The sequence below is a fragment of the Cololabis saira genome, chromosome 21 (genome assembly GCF_033807715.1).
Source record: "Cololabis saira isolate AMF1-May2022 chromosome 21, fColSai1.1, whole genome shotgun sequence".
Lineage (NCBI taxonomy): Eukaryota > Metazoa > Chordata > Actinopteri > Beloniformes > Belonidae > Cololabis > Cololabis saira.
In genome coordinates this window covers 37796446-37819257 of record NC_084607.1, presented here as the reverse complement: position 1 = coordinate 37819257, position 22812 = coordinate 37796446, and the positions used below count along the sequence as shown (strand labels likewise).

The 22812-nt window shown below is 46.7% G+C and overlaps 1 protein-coding gene across 1 annotated transcript in view; it reads left to right on the top strand.

Moving 5' to 3' along the window:
* smg1 (SMG1 nonsense mediated mRNA decay associated PI3K related kinase) overlaps window positions 1-22591 on the top strand; it is a 125340-nt gene extending 102749 nt beyond the window's left edge. Inside the window, exons 50-64 of the mRNA XM_061712520.1 lie at window positions 195-429; window positions 2617-2828; window positions 2915-3071; window positions 3253-3442; window positions 4109-4398; window positions 5109-5318; window positions 6596-6733; window positions 8878-9030; window positions 9118-9297; window positions 10910-11137; window positions 11226-11437; window positions 19149-19249; window positions 19330-19506; window positions 20739-20845; window positions 21484-22591. Coding sequence (XP_061568504.1) covers window positions 195-429; window positions 2617-2828; window positions 2915-3071; window positions 3253-3442; window positions 4109-4398; window positions 5109-5318; window positions 6596-6733; window positions 8878-9030; window positions 9118-9297; window positions 10910-11137; window positions 11226-11437; window positions 19149-19249; window positions 19330-19506; window positions 20739-20845; window positions 21484-21561 — 2668 coding nt within the window. The 3' untranslated portion in view covers window positions 21562-22591. The remainder of the gene's footprint in view (window positions 1-194; window positions 430-2616; window positions 2829-2914; window positions 3072-3252; window positions 3443-4108; window positions 4399-5108; window positions 5319-6595; window positions 6734-8877; window positions 9031-9117; window positions 9298-10909; window positions 11138-11225; window positions 11438-19148; window positions 19250-19329; window positions 19507-20738; window positions 20846-21483) is intronic.
* Window positions 22592-22812: the final 221 nt, after the last annotated feature.

Here is a 22812-nt window from a genome sequence, read left to right as displayed (position 1 = left end):
TATATCAAGTAAAATCAGAATTTTTTTTATTACATTTTAAATATTGTGTTTAGAAAAGCTGCAATCTTAACAAATATGTCAGATCCACATTAAATCTAGATAGAAATCTGATTCTGGTAAAAGAACAGCAGAGAAATTGAAGCTGATTGAGAGTGAGTGAGTGGACTGAAGACTCGTCTCTCGTCTTCCTCCAGGCGTAATCTGGTGATGGAGGGAGCAGCGGCCAGTGCTGGGGAGCAGCTCGTAGACCTGACGTCCCGGGACGGGGCCTGGTTTCTGGAGGAGCTCTGCAGTATGCTTGGAAACGTCAGTGCTCTAGCAACGCTGCTTCAGCGCTGCCTGCTCCTGCCCAACGATCTGGAGCTGCCTGCTCCGTCAGCCGCCACGCAGAACATTTACCTGGCCACTTCTGTGTACACATGCCTGCAGGTAGGTGCACCTTCAAAACAACACAAGTCCTGTGTTACTTAGGGCTGCAACTAACGACTATTTTAATAGTCGACTAGTCAGACTATTGAAACGATTAGTCGACTAATCGGATAATTAGTAATTTTTTCTTAAATTTAGTATGTCGCTTTAATTATGTGGCAAATGATAATAAACACGAGAAAGATGGGAACTTCAATGAAAAATACAGGACTGTCTCAGAAAATTTTAATATTGTGATAGTCCTTTATTTTCTGTAATGCAAAAATGTCATGCATTCTGGATTCATTACAAATCAACTGAAATATTGCAAGCCTTTTATTATTTTAACATTGCTGATCATGGCTTACAGCTTAAGATAACTCAAATATCCTATCTCAAAAAATTAGAATATTCTGGGAATCTTAAGCTGCAAGCCATAATCAGCAATATTAAAATGATAAAAGGCTTGCAATATTTCAGTTGATTTGTAATGAATCCAGAATGTATGACATTTTTGTTGTTTTAATTGCATTACAGAAAATAAAGAACTTTGTCACAATATTCTAATTTTCTGAGACAGTCCTGTAGATATTTTATTCAACTTTGCCGCTGTTCATACAAAAAGTTAATAAAATGTCCTATTTAAAACCAAGGGCAGGCACAGTGATCATTCAGTATAGACATAAATCCCTAAATAAATAAATAAACCTCTGTCCATTATTTTTAACTTTTTAAGTACAGGCAAATGTGTTATATAAAAAATAAAATAAAACGTCTCATATTTTTTCTGTATCAAGTGGGTGAAATGGATGGCAGGACGTGCTCTGGGTTGAACTGGTATCATTTGTTGAAACCCGTCACCCAGATCCAACGTGCTTTCTCTTCAAATGCTCGTGCATTACCAACGTGCTCCCGTGATAAGCAAGGTCTGCTTTGCAAACCTTGCAAGTCATCTTTTTATTTACCGTATCAAGGCTAAAAGGCTCCAAAACTTTAGAAGTTTTGTTACTTGCAGCTGCTCAACAGGACGGGACGCCGTCATTATTGTTTACCCGCTACCGCTCGGCAGAGACGCTATCGCGCATGCGCGACTCTCAGCAGAGATTTTATTGAAGTGAGATGCCTCACTCCGTTGGAAAAACACACAACAATTGTCGACAATGGAATTCATTGTCGACAATTTTGATTATCGATTTTTGTCGACAACGTCGACAAATCGTTGCAGCCCTAGTGTTATTCTATCTTTCTTTCATCTTTAGTTGTGCTGACAATATACATTGTTCCTGGATTTGCACACATTATTATAATAATAATAATAATAATAACAATAATAATAATAATAATGGCTTGGTTTTATATAGCTCCTTCTAGGCACCCAGAGCTTTACAGAGATCATTATTCATTCATACACATTCTCACCGGTGGTGGTAGCTACGTTTGTAGCCACAGCTGCTACGTTTGTAGCCACGGCTGCTACGGTTGTAGCCACAGCTGCTACGTTTGTAGCCACAGCTGCTACGTTTGTAGCCACAGCTGCTACGTTTGTAGCCACGGCTGCTACGTTTGTAGCCACGGCTGCTACGTTTGTAGCCACGGCTGCTACGTTTGTAGCCACGGCTGCTACGTTTGTAGCCACGGCTGCTACGTTTGTAGCCACGGCTGCTACGTTTTGTAGCCACGGCTGCTACGTTTTGTAGCCACAGCTGTTACGTTTTGTAGCCACAGCTGTTACGTTTTGTAGCCACAGCTGCTACGTTTGTAGCCACAGCTGCCCTGCAGACTGACAGAAGCGTGGCTGCCATACTGACTAAACGGCCCCTGCAACCACCAAACATTCGTACACATTCACACATTGTGGTCATGAAATGCATTTGCTTTTCATGACCACAATGTGTGTACATTTAGCTGAGGTTAACTGTAGAATAATTATTATAATTTGATACAGGTCTTTTGTTCATTGTTTTCGTTTAAATGTTAAGACAGTTATTGATGAGAAACAGAGGTGGGATTAAATACGTTTTCTTCTTCCCATTCCCTTTCGAGTGTTAATGAATTAATTTGAATATTAAACCTGCACATCTACTGTTAAGGGTATTTGCTTAATTTTCTGCTTTACGCAGGTCCCTTATGTTGTAAATGCTGTACTGCTGTACTGTGTTGCCGATGCTTTGGGGGAAAAATGAAATTCGAACATGTAATTAACTGCAGGAACTGAACACCAACTTCCGGCAAATCATCTTCCCTGAGGCTCTGCGCTGCATGATAAAAGGAGAGCCCACTCTGGAGGCCATGCTGGCGGAGCTGGAGCAGCTGGTGGAGCAGGGCTCCGACGGCCTGAGCCTGAAAGATCTGGCTGACAGTCTGCAGAGCAGCACGGGCCTGGACCACGACGAGCACAGCCACTGCCTCCACATCACCAGGTTCACATTCATCTGACACGGTGTGGGAAACCTCCGAGAGTCCAGTGTTGCTCTAACGGAAGTACATCTCTGTTTGTGGCTCTCAGAATGATGCGGGCCCAGTACTCTGAGCTGATCCAGCCTCGCAGCTTGGACGGACCGGGCCAGGACACGCCCAAGATGTCAGCAGGACAGATGTTGCTGGTGGCCTTTGACGGCATGTTCACCCAGCTGGAAACTGCCTTTGGCCAACTCACAGACAAGGTAGAGCTCACGCGCTTCTTAAGATCTAGCAAATGTGTCGCCACACGTGTCTGAACTCTGGGATGCTGGTTGGAACGGGGAGTTGGAAGGAATACTGGAGCTTTTTCATTGGCTTTTTAGCTAAAGATTACAAATAGCAGTTAAAAAAGGTAAGTATTCCCTGTTTTTTCTTCCTCCTCAGATGAGCTGTTTGGATGTTCCGTCCCACTGGAGGAAGGTGGATGTTCTGCGGGAAGCTCGGGCCACACAGCTCTACTTCTTCAACAACCTGACCCAGCGCCAGCTGATGGAGGAGGTGTTCTTCCTCAAGAGGCTGCAGACCATCAGGGATTTCTTCCGCCACTGCTCCTCCTTCGCTCAGACTCTGTCTGGTGAGAAGTCTTTGCCGCCACATAGTGTTCCGATGTATAATGTTTTTATTACTTGCTGAATTCCATTTTTTTTTTTAAAGGACTTTTTAAAGAATAGGAAACATCTCACTTTCAATTCAAGGAATATTTGGCCATGTGGTTCTTAATGTGTCCCAGCCCTGATAATTGTTGAAAAGTCACTTTAACATGTGTTGTCTTCTGATGGGGTCTCTGTCCTGGTTTGTCCATTCATGGCTGTGGTAAATGTGACATAACATTGTCTCTAGCGGGACGCTGTAAAACGTGCAGGTCCTTGGTGCTTTAAAGACTCTCCCTCCCCAGGAGATAAGAAGTTTTAGTCTTCTTTAACCCTTGTGCTGTCTTCGGGTCAAAATGACCTAATTCTCCTGTCCGTCCGTCCTTCCTTCCTTCCTTCCTTCCTTCCTTCCTTCCTTCCTTCCTTCCTTCCTTCCTTCCTTCCTTCCTTCCTTCCTTCCTTCCTTCCTTCCTTCCTTCCTTCCTTCCTTCCTTCCTTCCTCCCTCCCTCCCTCCCTCCCTCCCTCCCTCCCTCTCTTCCTCCTCCCTTGACCTGAAGACAGCACCAGGGTTAACTTGTTCCCATTAAAGGGTTGTTGTTGGTTCCATCTTACAGCTCGTTTTCAGTATTTAACCTGCCCCCTCTCCCAGGGACCTGTCCTGCTGACGACCTGCTCCCCACCAACGGGCCTGTAGGTCTGGGGAAGCCTCTGTACCGCCGGCCCAGTGCAGCGGGCACGGGCAGCGCTGTGATCAGTGCTGTGATCAGTGAGGAGCAGATGACCCGGCCCATCAAGGCCTTCACGGCCGAGTTTGTCCGGCAGATGCTGATGGGTCTGCCCAGCCAGGCCCTGAGCCTGGCCCTCTGCAGCTCCCTGTGCAGCCTGGGCCTGGACGTGGTGGCTCAGGTGGAGGCTAAAGACTTTGGAGCCGAGAGCAAGGTAATAAAACATGGGAAGTTGAATTCCTCTTTAATTCAGAATTAAAATGAAATCCCATTTAAAATGAGTAAAAATTACCATGTAAACGTTTTTTCCGATTTTAAATCCGAATAGAATAATTCCGCGTTCCCTCGCCCGTCTGTCTCCATGATCTTATATTCCGCTGGGCTGGTTTTCCTAACAAAGTTTCAAGATGCAGCAGCAGTAAACGCTGGTCAAGAGCAGAGACCATTTATTTGATAAATAGAAATAATTAAAAGAACAGATGGAAACGGGAAACATCAAAATCGTGAGCTTTTCAAAGTTGTAGCGGCTAAGTTAGTTTTTCTTCCGGTAGTTTAACTTCCGGTCCCCCCCCTATCCAATCAGAACCTTCCCAACCCCCAGACCTGGAGAGGAATTGGAGAAAGACCATCAAACATGTTTTCCATGGAAACCTCAATTCAGAATTACTATTTCCATGTAAACTCAAAGGAAAATAGTTTAATTCTGAATTATTTAATTCCGAATTAAAAAACAACATGTAACCGTGGCCAGTGTGTACATCTGCAGCCTTTCTTTTACGGCTGTTTAAATTTTAGTTAAATACTCTTAAAAAAGATGAATAAATCTAAATGGGGTTGTTACCTTGTTTTTTTTTTCTCTCCCTAGAAGGTGTTAAATATCCCGGCGTAGTTGTGTCTCTGACCTGAACCCTCTGTGCTCCTCAGGTGTCCCTGGACGAGCTGTGTAAGAAGGCGTTGGAGCAGAGCCTGGCGTCAGGCCGGGTCTCCCAGCTGCTGCTCAACAGAGCCACGGTGCTGGCCTCGTCCTACGACACGGCCTGGAAGAAAGTAGACCTGCTGAGGAGACTGGAGATCAACCTGGACGCTACTAAAACCAGTCTGCAGAGGAGCCAGCTCCACGTAGCCATGTTTCAGGTACACACACATGTGTGTGCAGATGCTCCTGTGTGCCCGGGTCATGTCCACTTCCATGTTTCACTTCATCAGCACTCAAAATGCTGCTGGCCAAGTACGTAGAACTGGTCCTGATGAGAATAGTCTCAGTCAGCATCACCTAGGTTTTACTAAGTAAATAAATAAAAACTTCTGTGTGCTTAAATTCAGAGATTTAGTGGACCTTAAAACAGCACAATTTATGTTTAAAATCAACAATAAAACACTTCCTGACAGAATTCAGAAGCTCTTCCAAAGCAGAGTTAGAAATATGAACTGAGGGGAACATTTATGTTCAGGAAAACAAAGGCAAGAACCAACGTTAAACAACGATGATCTCAGTGACAGGAGTTAATCTGTGGAACAGTTTAGATACAGAAATGAAATAGGTAGCACGTTATTACAATTCAAAAGCACCTACAAATACAAAATGATTAATACATATAAAACAAAGGTATAAGACACATAGGCCTGTACCTACGGACATGTGTATGTATATGTATGTATATATATATATATATATGTATATTCAATTCAATTTTATTTAATTTTATTTGTATAGCATCTAATACAACAGATTCTCTAGGATGTTTCCAGAGACCCAGAACATAAACCCCAGAGCAATTATTACACAAACAATGGCAGGTAAAAACTCCCCTTTAGGAAGAAAGCTGGACCAGGATCATAAGGGGGGACCCTCCTGCCAAAGGAGATCTATATACATATATATATATACATACATACATACATACATACATACACACATACACACATACACACAAATATCAAAAATTATATATTGTTTTGTATAACACGGACAATTTACACCTGTACTTTGGATTATTTGTGTTGTGGAAATTGAAAGGACCAATAAACTAAACTTCTCATTGGAGAAGTCATTCTGTGATTTCACTGCTCGAAAGTATTAAAGGAACACTTCACATCAGATCTCAATGTGAAAAACCCTGCTGGGTTTGTACTGGCGCTACTGCACGCTGTGATCAGAGCCCCCGAGGACGAGCAGTAAAGGCTGATTTATGGTTCTGCGTTAAATCAACGAGCCTACGGCGCAGGCTCTGCGTTGATTTAACACGGAACCTTCAATCAGCCTTCAGTCAGTGTTTCTGCTCTGGGTGGGGGGTCATGGACCACCGTTATCACCCATGCCCTTTTTCAGGATTGACGTGAGCCACGTTGTGATGGGCACAGAATAGAGCGTGTTTGTTGACGTCTCCTCCTGTCTCCCTGTCCTCTTCCAGTGGCATCACGAGGACATCCTTGGTCCCAATAATCAACCTCTGAGTGTCAGCATTCCTCCTCGCTCGGTGATTCTCAGCAACATGAAGAAGAAGCTGTATAAGCTGAGTCAGGATGAGGGAGCCATCATTGCTGTGCAGGTCAGTAGTTCTTCCTGAACGGCTCTGTGTGGAAGCCCCTGCTGCTCCTCTGGGATGTTAATGGTCACGCAGAGCTGGGTTCCCCGCTGTAGCACAAACGCCTTATTAATGTGCTTTCAGTTCCAAACGAGCCGAGCTGTGGAACAGAGCAACCACTGGCTCGTATGGTTTAAGATCCTGCAGCAGTTCCTGGTTATCTCAAGTCATTTCACATTTACAGCAGCAACAGATAAATGAAAGCCTACCAATGTTTAATAACTGCACATTTGAATTAGGGCTGCAGCTATCAAATATTTTAGTAATAGAGTATTCTACTGAAAATTCCATCGATTAATTGGGTAATCGGATAAAACATATTTTTGTTTAGTTAAAGAGCAATTATAAATATATGTAAGATGTTAGATGTTAATTGACATTACTAAGACTAAATGATATAATCCAGTAGGTTCATGGCTGTGCATTTAAAAACCCTGAACTTACACCAGTCGACCAAATTCACTGATTCACTCAAAAAACTAAGGATCTTACCAAGAAATGTTCTTATTTCTAACCTAAAAATGCCATTACACCTGATAACACACATCACTTAAAAGGTTAGGTGTTTTTCCCACGTGTTTCAATTGAACTTTCATTTGTGTCAAGCACATTTTAAGTTCTAGTTACGTTTTAAATTAAAGTCTTGATAAGATTTTGAGTTTTGTCAGTGTTCAAAATATAATTCTGAGCCCTGCTGTATTGGAGCACATTAGGCACCAGAGCTACTTGATGTTTTATCATCAATGAATACAGAGATAAAACTGAAAACTACCCAGTTAGCTTTGTTACATTTTTATTTTCCCCCCTCATCACTCTACAGCTCTGTGTTTTTACAGATTAAATGCGTTAGCCACATGGACAGTCGTCATAATTAACAGAAACCCAGCCCTCCACAGGCTAACGTTATGTTATCAAGGTACCGTAACGTTAATCTCATTAATTAGTGCTACGTTAACTTAAAGGGGACCTATTATGAAAAACAGGTTTTATCTTGCTTTAACATATATAAAGTGGTCTCCCCTCAGCCTGCCAACTCAGAGGAGGAGGAAACAACCAAATTCTGCAGTGTCTGTACAGCCGCCCGGATGAGTACATTTACAATCTAAAGCTTGTTTTTAAGACATTCAAGGCCTGTTTAAAATAGGTATTAGATAACATAATAGGTCCCCTTTAATTTTCCCGTATCTGGGGTGACGGTCCTCCCTCTGGGAGTAACAGGGTGTTGGTGGAGAAGCTGCAGCGTTGAGGACGTGCTGTTGTGTATCAGCTCTGTCTTACAGTGAAACAGCTACAGTGTTGCCTTGGTGTCCAGCTGGAAATCTACCACACTTTTCACATTTTCTGCCTTTTTCTTTTAGTTGAAACCAAACATATCCGCAGCCTCTTTCTTTTTCCTTTAAGGGCTTGATGTTGGCACGTTCTGTACAGCTCAGACATGTTTCTCTCAGAGCTCGGCACCGAGGGCCACGCTGTGCTTTTAGGGCCACTGCCATGTTGAGCAGCGTTTCCGTTTACAGATATAGCTTTTCATTTCATTTTTATTTATTCCGATCATGGAAATATGCAAACAAAAAAAACAAACAAGTAAAATGACAACACAATCAAAAGCATATTCCATAACCAGAAAGGAGTAGGAAGAAGAAAATCTTATTATACCTGCCCCTCCCTCAAAACTAAACTGAACAATAATAACAGATGGTCTGCACAATTACTGTTAACATCACAAAGATAGATTGTCTGTCTCCATACGCATATATTATAAATCTATAATATATAATCTAACTATTTCATCCATACATTGCAACTGGAATATGTTTATACAGCCCTTTAAATCATAATGTAATGAATTCCATACCTTAATTCCAACAACAGAAACATTCATCTGCTTTAACGTTGTTCGGGCAAATAGATGTTTAAAATTACATTTTCTACGACTATCCTCATTATCTGAACTGAAAGTATTGTACTGAAAGTACATGTATTGTAAGTTTTCTGGTAATGCTTTACATTTAGCTGTACGTGATTGTGAGTGTCTGTAACCTAACCAGTAATAGATTTGAGTGAAACAGCTGACGTCCAGTACGTTCCTTTCCTCTGGGTGTGTGCAGGAGAAGCTGGCCACCCTGGAGGCGAGCATTGAGCAGCGTCTGAAGTGGGCTGGTGGCGCTAACCCAGCACTGGCCCCGGTTCTGCAGGACTTTGAGATGACCATCAGAGAGAGGAGGGCCATGGTTGCCCGGGACAACCAGCGCACCAGCCAGGTACCGCAGGGGGAGGTCCTCCCCTCCACATCAACCATATCACATTAATGTACGTCAGCCCCACATGTCCTGTCCTCTGTTTGCCAGGTCACCTTCCTATGCTCCACCATCCTGAACTTGGAAGGCCTGCGGACCCGCTCAGCAGAGGCTCTGAACATGGACGCAGCGCTGTTTGAGCTGCTGAAGCGCTGCCAGCAGACCTGCTCATACGCTGCTCAGTTCAGCAGCACGGTGTCTGCCCTGGAGCTGCAGCTGCTGGACCGACTGGTGGGTCTGCTACTGTCTACATGCTCTGTTCTTGGTGACATTCATATACTGGCCACGGTTACATGATGTTTTTTAATTCGGAATTAATTATTCTGAATTAAACTGTTTTCCTTCCAGTTTACATGGAAATAGTCATTCTGAATTGAGGTTTACATGGAAAACACGTTTGATGGTCTTTCTCCAATTCCTCTCCAGGTCTGGGAGTTGGGAAAGTTCTGATTGGATAGGGGGGGGGACCGGAAGTTAAACTACCGGAAGAAAAACTAACTTAGCCACTACAACTTTGAAAAGCTCACAATTTTGATGTTTCCTGTTTCCATCTGTTCTTTTCTAGTTTCTATTTATTAAATAAATGGTCTCTGCTCTTGACCAGCGTTTACTGCTGCTGCATCTGGAAACTTTGTTAGGAAAACCAGCCCAGTGGAATATAAGATCATGGAGACAGACGGGGAGGGAACGAGCAGAAAGAAAGACCGGAATTAATTTAAAGAGGAATGAGTGTTTACATGATCTGGAATTATTCTATTGGGATTTAAAATCAGAATAAACCAGCCACTTACTTGGGAATTAAGTTTAATTCGGAATGACCATTTTCATTCGGAATTAGGTGTTTACGTGGTAATTTTTACTAATTTTAAATCGGATTTAATTTTAATTCTGAATTAAAGAGGAGTTAAACTTCCCATGTAAATGCACTGACTGTCTTCATACATACTTCATACATGTAGCTGTGTGTTTGAGTTGGTGGATATGAGATATGTTTTAAACCAGACTCCTGCTCTGGTTCTCGCTTCTCTGAAGTGTGTGGACCCCCCGGCCCCTGGCTTGTATTTATTTTTTAGTCTTCAGAACTAACAGAAAATCAACTGGTGATATTAAAGTCTAGTGAATTGCTTAATTTTGTGCAGTCTTACCATAGAGTGATTGTAAAACGAGCGAGTTAGACAATCAGTGTGTGGTGTAGAGCACGTGCTGATCATGTTTTGTGCTCCGTTTCCACGTAGCAAAAATGGTGGAGTTTTCCTGTGTTTTGGCCGTTCGTTTACACGAAAACGAAGCTCAGAGTCACCGAAAACTATCATTCCTGAAAACTCCGGCCAAAGTGGAGATTTACAAAACCTCCGTCTTCACGTTTGCTTGTAAACGGAGAGAAACGGACATTTAGGCTTCAGAACGTCACATTATGAGACAGAAACGTCACCAGCGTCATGAGTGACACCTGTGGTTACAATTAGTTTGGCCACGTGTCATTTGTTGATGTTTTTTTCCAGGATTCTGATTGGCTAGCATGACTTTATCTTCTCGTTACACTGCCCCCTGTAGGTTTGGCTGCTCATAGCACCTTAACAGTATTTATGCAGGTTCCTGGAAATGATGGTATTTTTCAAAACGTAGAGGGGGAAATATCCGTTTTTGTAAATAGCCGGCTACGTGGAAACGTGGCCTAGAAGTCCCATCACCAAGCCAGCCATCTTCACCAGTGGATCCAGTTGCTGCTCTCTGTGGCGCTGCTGCCGCGGCTGAACATGCAGGTTTCTCACCACAGACAGGCGTGTCTGACTCCCGTTCAGAAAAGTCCAGTTGTTGACAGTTGAACGTTTGTCTTCCACAGGGTCCGGTGGCAGACCTGCTCATCGGCAGCCCTGATTGGCTGAGCTGTGCTCAGAGGCAGCTGGAGGAAGAGCTGAGTATGGAGGGCAGGAGTCAGGAGGAGCGGGAGCAGCAGCTGGAGTCTTACGGGGAGACGCTGCAGCTTCTGGTTGATTCTGTTAAAACCATTCTGTCCAACCACAACCGGCAGCTGGCTGACGTCAAGCACCTGCTGAGAGCCATGGCCAAGGTACAGGCGCCGCACGGCTCCTCTCGCCGTCACAATCACACACGCTCGCTCTGTCGGCCTGCACTCACCGTTCCATTCTGTCTCAAAGGACGAGGAGGCAGCGATGGCCGACGGTGAGGAAGTGGCATATGAGGGCAGTGTGCGCCACTTCCTGTCGGAGTACAAAGCTTGGCAGGACAATATCCAGCTGGTGTTGTTTACTGTGGTCCAAGCCAGCGGGCAGCACCGCAGCCAGGAGCAGACAGATCTGCTGGAGGAGATTCCCTCCACCCTGAAGGAGCTGCACTCCCAGAGCCAGAGGTGCTGCTGTCACACACACCTCCACCCCATCCTCACACTGCTGCTGTCACACACACCTCCACCCCATCCTCACACTGCTGTCACACACACCTCCACCTCATCCTCACACTGCTGCTGTCACACACACCTCCACCCCATCCTCACACTGCTGTCACACACACCTCCACCCCATCCTCACACTGCTGCTGTCACACACACCTCCACCTCATCCTCACACTGCTGTCACACACACCTCCACCCCATCCTCACACTGCTGTCACACACACCTCCCCCCCATCCTCACGCTGCTGCTGTCACACACACCTCCACCTCATCCTCACACTGCTGTCACACACACCTCCACCCCATCCTCACACTGCTGTCACACACACCTCCACCTCATCCTCACACTGCTGTCACACACACCTCCACCTCATCCTCACACTGCTGTCACACACACCTCCACCTCATCCTCACACTGCTGTCACACACACCTCCACCCCATCCTCACACTGCTGTCACAAACACCTCCACCTCATCCTCACACTGCTGTCACACACACCTCCAATTCAATTCAATTCAATTCAATTCAATTCAATTTTATTTATATAGCGTCTAATACAACAGAGTTGTCTCTAGACGCTTTACAGAGACCCATACCCAGAACAGATTGGAACCAACTTCCAATCTGGGTTAAGGGGGCTGACACCACCTCCACCTTTAAAACTAAACTTAAAACATTTCTGTTTAGTAAAGCCTATAGTTAGTGTTTAGTAAACCTCTAGCTGGTGTTGGTAAATCTCTAGGTAGTGTAAACTTTAGTGTGTCAGAGTCGCTCCTGTGGTTTCTTGTGCTGGCCCCCCCCTTCTCCTCCCTTTTCTCTCTTTTGTCCATGTTGCAGCATCCTTTGCCGGACACCGGAACCTGCAGGTGGTCGTGGGTGGCTTGTAGCTTGCATTACGGAGCACAAGTCTTTCCCCGACCCTGCACCCCAACCTGGGACTTGCTGATTGGGCCGGAGCTTCGGGAGCTGCGTGCTGGCCTGCGGTCCCTGACCCACCAGTCTGGCCCTCGGCAGGAGGGTCCCCCCTGATGAGCCTGGTCCTGCTCAAGGTTTCTTCCCTCCTAAAGGGGAGTTTTTCCTTGCCACTGTTTGGCTTAAGGTTTTTCTCCCACTAGGGGAGTTTTTACCTGCCATAGTTTATGTAATAACTGCTCGGGGGTCATGTTCAATTCAATTTTATTTATATAGCGTCTAATACAACAGAGTTGTCTCTAGACGCTTTACAGAGACCCATACCCAGAACATGACCCCCGAGCAGTTATTACATAAACAATGGCAGGTAAAAACTCCCCTAGTGGGAGAAAAACCTTAAGCCAAACAGTGGCAAGGAAAAACTCCCCTTTAGGAGGGAAGAAACCTTGAGCAGGACCAGGCTCATCAGGGGGGACCCTCCTGCCGAGGGCCAGACTGGTGGGTCAGGGACGGCAACAGCACAGCAGGCAGGTGGAAGCAGCAACGGGATGACCGGGGGTGGGGACCGCAGGCCAGCACACAGCTCCCGAAGCTCCGGCCCAATCAGCAAGTCCCAGGTTGGGGTGCAGGGTCAGGAAAAGACTTGTGCTCCGTAATGCAAGCTACAAGCCACCCATGGCCACCTGCAGGACAAAAGAGAGAAAAGGGAGGAGAAGGGGGGGGCAGCAACGGGATGACCAGGGGTGGGGACCGCAGGCCAGCACGCAGCTCCCGAAGCTCCGGCCCAATCAGCAAGTCCCAGGTTGGGGTGCAGGGTCGGGGAAAGACTTGTGCTCCGTAATGCAAGCTACAAGCCACCCACGACCACCTGCAGGTTCCGGTGTCCGGCAAAGGATGCTGCAACATGGACAAAAGAGAGAAAAGGGAGGAGAAGGGGGGGGCCAGCACAAGAAACCACAGGAGCGACTCTGACACACTAAAGTTTACACTACCTAGAGATTTACCAACACCAGCTAGAGGTTTACTAAACACTAACTATAGGCTTTACTAAACAGAAATGTTTTAAGTTTAGTTTTAAAGGTGGAGGTGGTGTCAGCCCCCTTAACCCAGATTGGAAGTTGGTTCCATAGTAGTGGCGCCTGATAGCAGAACGCCCGCCCTCCAAATCTACATTTAGATACTCTAGGAACTACAAGTAAACCTGCACTCTGAGAACGGAGAGCTCTGACAGGAACATAAGGCACTATCAGGTCTTGCAAATAATGCGGAGCTAAGCCGTTTTGGGCTTTATACGCAAGTAATACAATTTTAAATTGGATTCTGAATTTTACGGGTAACCAATGGAGCGACGCTAACACTGGAGAGACGTGGTCTCTCCTGCTAATTCCTGTCAGTACTCGTGCTGCTGCATTTTGGATCAGCTGGAGCCTATTCAGCAAATTACTTGGACATCCTGCTAACAACACATTACAGTAATCTAGTCTAGAAGATACAAACGCATGAACTAGTTTTTCTGCATCACTCTGTGAGAGGATTTTCCTAATCTTTGCAATATTACGGAGATGGAAAAAGGCTATTTTACAAACCTGATTGACATATGGTTTAAACGACAAATCCTGATCGAAAATAACACCAAGATTTCTCACAGTTGCACTGGAAGCCATCGCAACACCATCTAATCCCTTCCTAAAATGCTCTGGACCAAGAATGATAACCTCTGTTTTATCTGAATTTAGAAGCAGGAAATTTCTGGACATCCAGTCCTTGATGTCCCTAAGACATGCCTGAAGTTTAACTAACGGTTCTGTTTCATCCGGCTTCATAGACAAATAGAGCTGCGTATCATCAGCATAACAATGAAAGTGTATGCCGTGATTCTGGATTATACTTCCCAACGGCTGCATGTATAAACTGAACAAGATTGGCCCTAGCACTGAACCCTGCGGAACACCATAACAGACCCTTGACTGTTCTGAAGAAACCTCATGTACATGAACAAACTGGAACCTGTCAGATAGGTATGATTTAAACCAACATAGAGCTGTCCCTTTAATCCCAACAACATGCTCTAACCTGTGCAGTAAAATGCCATGATCTATAGTGTCAAAAGCAGCACTGAGGTCCAGTAGAACCAGTATGGACACTAATCCCTTATCTGAGGCCATAAGGAGGTCATTCGTGACTCGAACAAGTGCTGTCTCTGTGCTATGATGCATTCTGAACCCTGACTGAAAGACTTCAAACAGATCATTTCTATACAAATAGTCACATAACTGGCTTGAAACTGCCTTTTCCAGAATTTTAGACACAAATGGAAGGTTGGAAATTGGTCTATAATTAGCTAAGGTGTCTGGGTCAAGAGAAGGTTTTTTAAGTAAAGGTTTAATTACTGCGACTTTGAAAACCTGTGGTACATATCCTAAACTTAGGGATAAGTTCATTTGGTCCAGTATTGTCGTACCAATAAGAGAAAAAATATGTTTGAATAGACGAGTCGGGATGGGGTCTAACATACATGTGGTTGACTTAGCTCTATTAACGAGTGAAGTCAGCTCAGGGAGGTCTATAGGATCAAAACAGTCTAGAGACAAGTCAGAGCCTAGGGAAGTCGCTAAAGCTGAAGAAACACCTACAACCGGCTGGTTGATTTCTTCTCTAATTCTCGCGATTTTACTGTTGAAGAAGCTCATAAAGTCTTCACTACTGAGAGCTGCAGGAATGCACGGCTCAACAGAGTTGTGACTCTTTGTCAGCCTGGCTACAGTGCTGAACAGAAAACGTGGGTTACTTTTGTTATCCTCTATCAACGTTGAATAATAAGCTGTTCTGGCTTTGCGAATGGCTTTTTTATATACTATTAGAATATCTTTCCATTCACGATGAGAGTCTACAGACCTACAAGAGTACCACTTCCTTTCCATTTTACGCACGTTTTGTTTCAACATGCGGATATCTGAATTATACCAGGGAGTTAAGCTCCTGTGGCTAGAAACCCTCCTTTTCAAAGGAGCAACTTCATCTAAAGCTGAATGCAACAAATCAGCAGTGTTACTAGCAAGGAAATCAACATCTGCAGAGGTAGAACCCAGGTCACTGGCCTCGACTACATCACTATTTCGCACTGTCGTAAGATAAGCAATGGCCTCCCTAAATTTAACAATAACTTCATCAGACAAACATCTGCTAAAATAATACCTCCTATTTTGCACTTCAACATCAACAAAATTAAATTCAAACGTTATTAAGTAATGGTCGGATAAAAGGGAGTTTACAGGTGACACCAACAGACCATCAGTTTCAACACCGTAGGTGAGAACGAGATCGAGAGTATGATTAAAACAGTGCGTCGGTTTATCCACTTTTTGTGAGATACCCATTGATTCTAGAAGAGAATCGAAGGCTAATTTAAGATTATCGCTTTCAACATCCATATGAATGTTAAAATCACCCACTATGATGAATTTATCTGTGCTGATCAATAATCCAGAAAGGAAATCTGAAAATTCAGACAAAAACTCCAGATACGCACCAGCAGGGGGCCGGTACACTACCACTAACACAACTGGCTTCTCTGATTTCCGGCTCGGAAATTTCAGACCAAGCATGAGGCTTTCAAATGTATTATAGTTGCACTTGGGTTCAATTTTTGTTTGGAGACCGGAGTTATAAATTGCTGCGACTCCTCCGCCTCGGCCCGTGCTTCTAGGAATGTGATGATTAAAGTAGCCGGGCGGAGTTGATTCATTCAAACTAACATACTCTTCCTCCTGTAACCATGTTTCTGTTAAGCAGAAAATATCACTCCTACTCTCTGTAATTATATCATTTACTAACAGAGACTTGGAGCTTAATGATCGTATATTTAGTAGTCCGCATCTAATTTTTCGGTCTGTAATTGGTACCAAATGTGCATTGGTTTTAATTTTTACAAGGTTATCTTGGTTAACGCCTCTATAACGCTGCACCTGGTGAACTTTTGGAGGGCGGGGAACTGCAACCACCTCCACCCCATCCTCACACTGCTGTCACACACACCTCCACCTCATCCTCACACTGCTGTCACACACACCTCCACCTCATCCTCACACTGCTGCTGTCACACACACCTCCACCTCATCCTCACACTGCTGCTGTCACACACAACCTCCACCCCATCCTCACACTGCTGCTGTCACACACACCTCCACCTCATCCTCACACTGCTGTCACACACACCTCCACCTCATCCTCACACTGCTGTCACACACACCTCCACCCCATCCTCACACTGCTGCTGTCACACACACCTCCACCCCATCCTCACACTGCTGCTGTCACACACACCTCCACCCCATCCTCACACTGCTGTCACACACACCTCCACCTCATCCTCACACTGCTGCTGTCACACACACCTCCACCTCATCCTCACACTGCTGTCACACACACCTCCACCTCATCCTCACACTGCTGTCACACACACCTCCACCTCATCCTCACACTGCTGTCACACACACCTCCACCTCATCCTCACACTGCTGCTGTCACACACACCTCCACCCCATCCTCACACTGCTGTCACACACACCTCCACCTCATCCTCACACTGCTGCTGTCACACACACCTCCACCCCATCCTCACACTGCTGTCACACACACCTCCACCTCATCCTCACACTGCTGTCACACACACCTCCACCCCATCCTCACACTGCTGTCACACACACCTCCACCCCATCCTCACACTGCTGTCACACACACCTCCACCTCATCCTCACACTGCTGTCACACACACCTCCACCTCATCCTCACACTGCTGTCACACACACCTCCACCCCATCCTCACACTGCTGTCACACACACCTCCACCTCATCCTCACACTGCTGTCACACACACCTCCACCCCATCCTCACACTGCTGTCACACACACCTCCACCTCATCCTCACACTGCTGTCACACACACCTCCACCCCATCCTCACACTGCTGTCACACACACCTCCACCTCATCCTCACACTGCTGCTGTCACACACACCTCCACCTCATCCTCACACTGCTGTCACACACACCTCCACCCCATCCTCACACTGCTGCTGTCACACACACCTCCACCTCATCCTCACACTGCTGTCACACACACCTCCACCTCATCCTCACACTGCTGTCACACACACCTCCACCCCATCCTCACACTGCTGCTGTCACACACACCTCCACCCATCCTCACACTGCTGCTGTCACACACACCTCCACCTCATCCTCACACTGCTGCTGTCACACACACCTCCACCTCATCCTCACACTGCTGTCACACACACCTCCACCCCATCCTCACACTGCTGTCACACACACCTCCACCTCATCCTCACACTGCTGTCACACACACCTCCACCCATCCTCACACTGCTGCTGTCACACACACCTCCACCTCATCCTCACACTGCTGTCACACACACCTCCACCTCATCCTCACACTGCTGTCACACACACCTCCACCCATCCTCACACTGCTGCTGTCACACACACCTCCACCTCATCCTCACACTGCTGTCACACACACCTCCACCCCATCCTCACACTGCTGTCACACACACCTCCACCCCATCCTCACACTGCTGTCACACACACCTCCACCCCATCCTCACACTGCTGTCACACACACCTCCACCTCATCCTCACACTGCTGTCACACACACCTCCACCCATCCTCACACTGCTGTCACACACACCTCCACCTCATCCTCACACTGCTGTCACACACACCTCCACCTCATCCTCACACTGCTGCTGTCACACACACCTCCACCTCATCCTCACACTGCTGTCACACACACCTCCACCTCATCCTCACACTGCTGCTGTCACACACACCTCCACCTCATCCTCACACTGCTGTCACACACACCTCCACCCCATCCTCACACTGCTGCTGTCACACACACCTCCACCTCATCCTCACACTGCTGTCACACACACCTCCACCCCATCCTCACACTGCTGCTGTCACACACACCTCCACCTCATCCTCACACTGCTGTCACACACACCTCCACCTCATCCTCACACTGCTGTCACACACACCTCCACCCATCCTCACACTGCTGTCACACACACCTCCACCCCATCCTCACACTGCTGTCACACACACCTCCACCCCATCCTCACACTGCTGCTGTCACACACACCTCCACCCATCCTCACACTGCTGCTGTCACACACACCTCCACCTCATCCTCACACTGCTGTCACACACACCTCCACCTCATCCTCACACTGCTGCTGTCACACACACCTCCACCCATCCTCACACTGCTGTCACACACACCTCCACCTCATCCTCACACTGCTGTCACACACACCTCCACCTCATCCTCACACTGCTGCTGTCACACACACCTCCACCTCATCCTCACACTGCTGTCACACACACCTCCACCTCATCCTCACACTGCTGTCACACACACCTCCACCTCATCCTCACACTGCTGCTGTCACACACACCTCCACCTCATCCTCACACTGCTGCTGTCACACACACCTCCACCCCATCCTCACACTGCTGTCACACACACCTCCACCTCATCCTCACACTGCTGCTGTCACACACACCTCCACCTCATCCTCACACTGCTGCTGTCACACACACCTCCACCTCATCCTCACACTGCTGTCACACACACCTCCACCCCATCCTCACACTGCTGTCACACACACCTCCACCCCATCCTCACACTGCTTCCTGTTACTGACCTCTGACCTCTGTCTGACCTCTGCAGTGTTTACAACGGCCTGGTGGGCTTTGCCTCCCCGCTGGTGACGGACAGGAACCAGGAATGTTCCAGTCCAGTTTCTGCAGCTCAGACCAGCTTTGCTGCCGGTACGTGAGCAGAACCCCCGCTCCTGCAGCCTGAGGGCCAGGGTGAAGCCTCTTCTCTCACTAACCTGTGCTGCTTCCAGCCGTCAGGTGCTCTGCAGTGAAGACCCAGCCGGACTCCATGTCCCAGAATGCACGGCGAGTGCCGCCCCGGAACCCTGGAACCCCCACCGACACGCCGCCCAGCACCCTGCTGATGAGCAGCAAAGGGTTCAACCCCAGCCCCAAGAGGGCCGTCCGGGACCCCAAGACGGGCCGCGGTACGTTTTTATTATTTTTATTTATTTATTCATATGCACAATGATAAAACAGTAATTATATTGACAAGGACAAATAATTGTGCAGGAGAGGAAAAGAAACCCGAAAAAATCCTCCTCCTCAATACAAAATCACAAAAACAAATCAATCAATAGAAAAAGAAAAAGAAAGGAAAAAAAGAAAAGGTAAAAGAAACAAAGAAAAACAGAATAAACACAAAAACAAAAAATATCCATAAAATGGCAATTTAATTTAAATTAGAATAGCCTATTAATTTAGCCTGGATAAGAGATTCCCCACCAAGCTGGTCCTAAACATGTTTAAGGATGATAAACTTAAGAGAGCGATCTAAACAGTTCCAGAGTTGAGGGCCATGGAATCTGATAAAGGATTTGTGACTGGAGGTAAAAGACAAAGAGGGAAATGAAAGTTCTTCCACCTCAAACTGAATAAGAGTGGATATCTGATAACAGAAAGTGCCTGGAATGTCTTGTTTGGAATGAATGAACTTAAACATAAACCGGCATGTTTGAAACATATTAATAGAAAAAATGTATAATTTAAATGAGCTAAATAATGGTGCAGAAGGTGCTTGATGAGTAGAATATGAAATCATTCTCAAAAATCTCTTCTGAATTAAAAATAATTGATTAAGGTACGAAGAATAAGAAGAGCCCCAAACAATGTTGCAATATGTCAAGTATAGATAAATGAGACTATAATATAATATCATGAGACAGGACGTTCCCTGCTGGATCCCTGCACAGTTCCCTGCTGGATCCCTGCACGGTTCCCTGCTGGATCCCTGCACGGTTCCCTGCTGGATCCCTGCAGGGTTCCCTGCTGGATCCCTGCACGGTTCCCTGCTGGATCCCTGCACGGTTCCCTGCTGGATCCCTGCAGGGTTCCCTGCTGGATCCCTGCACGGTTCCCTGCTGGATCCCTGCACGGTTCCCTGCTGGATCCCTGCACGGTTCCCTGCTGGATCCCTGCACGGTTCCCTGCTGGATCCCTGCACGGTTCCCTGCTGGATCCCTGCACGGTTCCCTGCTGGATCCCTGCACGGTTCCCTGCTGGATCCCTGCACGGTTCCCTGCTGGATCCCTGCACGGTTCCCTGCTGGATCCCTGCACGGTTCCCTGCTGGATCCCTGCAGCCCAGCTGGGGGAGTCCAGCCCGCTGACCGGACTAACGGGACCAGCCGGACTGAGCCGCCCCTCTGTCTCTGTTGCAGCCGTCCAGGAGAGGAACTCGTACGCCGTCAGCGTGTGGAAGAGAGTGAAGGTGAAGCTGGAGGGCCGAGACATCGACCCCAACAGGAGGATGAGTGTCTCCGAGCAGGTACTAGCCTCTGCATTTGTTCATGTTTCCTCCAGCCTTTCTAGTTTCCTGTCACAGGAAAGGTTTTGTTCCTTCTCCCAGACGATGGGGGAGGTTGTTCTAGTGCCGTGATGATGCTGCCGCCGTGTTTGTGAAGTTGCAGATACTGTTGCAGTTTGTCTCCACACCTTTCCGTCTTGACATTTCTCTTAGATCAGAGGTCGGCAACCCAAAATGTTGAAAGAGCTATATTGGACCAAAAACACAAAAAACAAATATGTCTGGAGCCAAAAAATGACGTCTTGTATAAGAAAAAAATGAAGGCAAATGGCGAAAGGCGAAATGTCAAGAAAAAAGTCGAAATGTTGAGAGAAAAAAGTCGAAATGTCGAGGAAATAGTCAGAATTTCGTGAAAAAAGTCGAATTGTAGAGAAAAAAGTCAAAATCTCGAGATTAATGTTGAAGTACAATCTTGTGAAAAAAGTCAATGTCGAGATGAAAAAGGAAGAAAAAAAGAGAAAAAAGGAGCCACTAGGGCGGCGCTAACGAGCCGCATGCGGCTCTGGAGCCGTGGGTTGCCGAGCCCTGTCTTAGATCAACGGCTGTATCTGTGTTTCTCCTTGCACCCTGCTCAGCTGCTGCTGCTGTTGTTGTTGCAGGTGGACTTTGTGATCAAAGAGGCCACCAACATTGATAACCTGGCCCAGCTGTACGAGGGCTGGACCGCCTGGGTGTGAACGCCGCGCCGCTCCTGTCTTTGGTCCAGCACATGCTTGGAGATCCAGCAGAGTCCAGAGCGACTGGGGTGTCGGAACGGCAGCTCCGGGCCACCTGAGGGGTAGGAGAAGGGAGGTGGATGCTTAGTCTGCCCTCCAAAACTCCCCGGCATCCAATCTGGCGCCGCTGCATCCACACCCCCACCCACCGGCGACCGGGCCAACACCACGCTCAGTGGGCCTGTGGACCCGTCCCCCTCCAGGGGTTTGAGTGGGGAACATGGGGCCGGGATGGGGATGGGGGAAGGAGAAGAAAGGCCTCCTCACCTCCCCCCTCACCTGCATAGCTCACTATCAATTAGCCTTCAAAACATCACTGCATCCTGTTCCCACATGGAAGTCCGTCTGAGGGCAGGGGGACGTGGAAGTGAAGCTGCTCACGCTCTGTGGGGAAGACGAGCAGGAGACGTCCATGTCCATACGCTCGTCTCCGATCTTCTCCCATGGCCTTCTGGGTAAGTTAGGCCAGGCGCAGTTGGAAGGTTTGAAGGTTCTCGAAGCCACACGGACGTCCAGCTGAAACGGAGAGAACACGATAATCCAACGGCCGAGACGCCGACACATCTGAGGGTTCTCAAATTTAACATACATGAGGTTAAGTGGACTTCTTTTCTCACAATGGTTCCTTGGGCTTTTGTATATAAAACAAAGATCCTGCTGTGTAAAAAAATAAAAATAAAATAACTGAATAAACAACAAATTGGATGCTCATTTGTGAGCTGAAGATGGAAACGTTGCTAGTGACGTGGCGAGGAGGTGCAGACTCCCGTCACCGTTGTGCTTGTCGTAGCTAGATCTTTCTTTCCTTCTTTTGACCTGGTTGACACAAACTGTTAGTCATCCAGCCTTTGCTTGCATTTTATCAATCTTGACCTTCTAGTTTTACCTTTTTATTCTGAACAATTGTTTGTGGTGGTGGTGGTGAAACATGTTAACTCTTAAAGCTTTTATTGAATTTTGTTGGATGCCAAATAAACTTTAGAAATATGAAGGTTGTTTTTGAGTTATTTCCCTTCACGGATGAAGTGTTTGGGGAGCGTCGTCCCCCGGCCCGGCGGCAGCAGCTCGGCTCTTTAGGCTGGCAACTGTTATTCCTAAAATGTGAAACGATAGTGATTCAAAGTCCAGTCGGCCGTTATCTACAGCCAAACTCTCCACACATGTCACACATGAACCCCGGTCCCAGTCACTGCTAATCTTGTGTAAACTGGT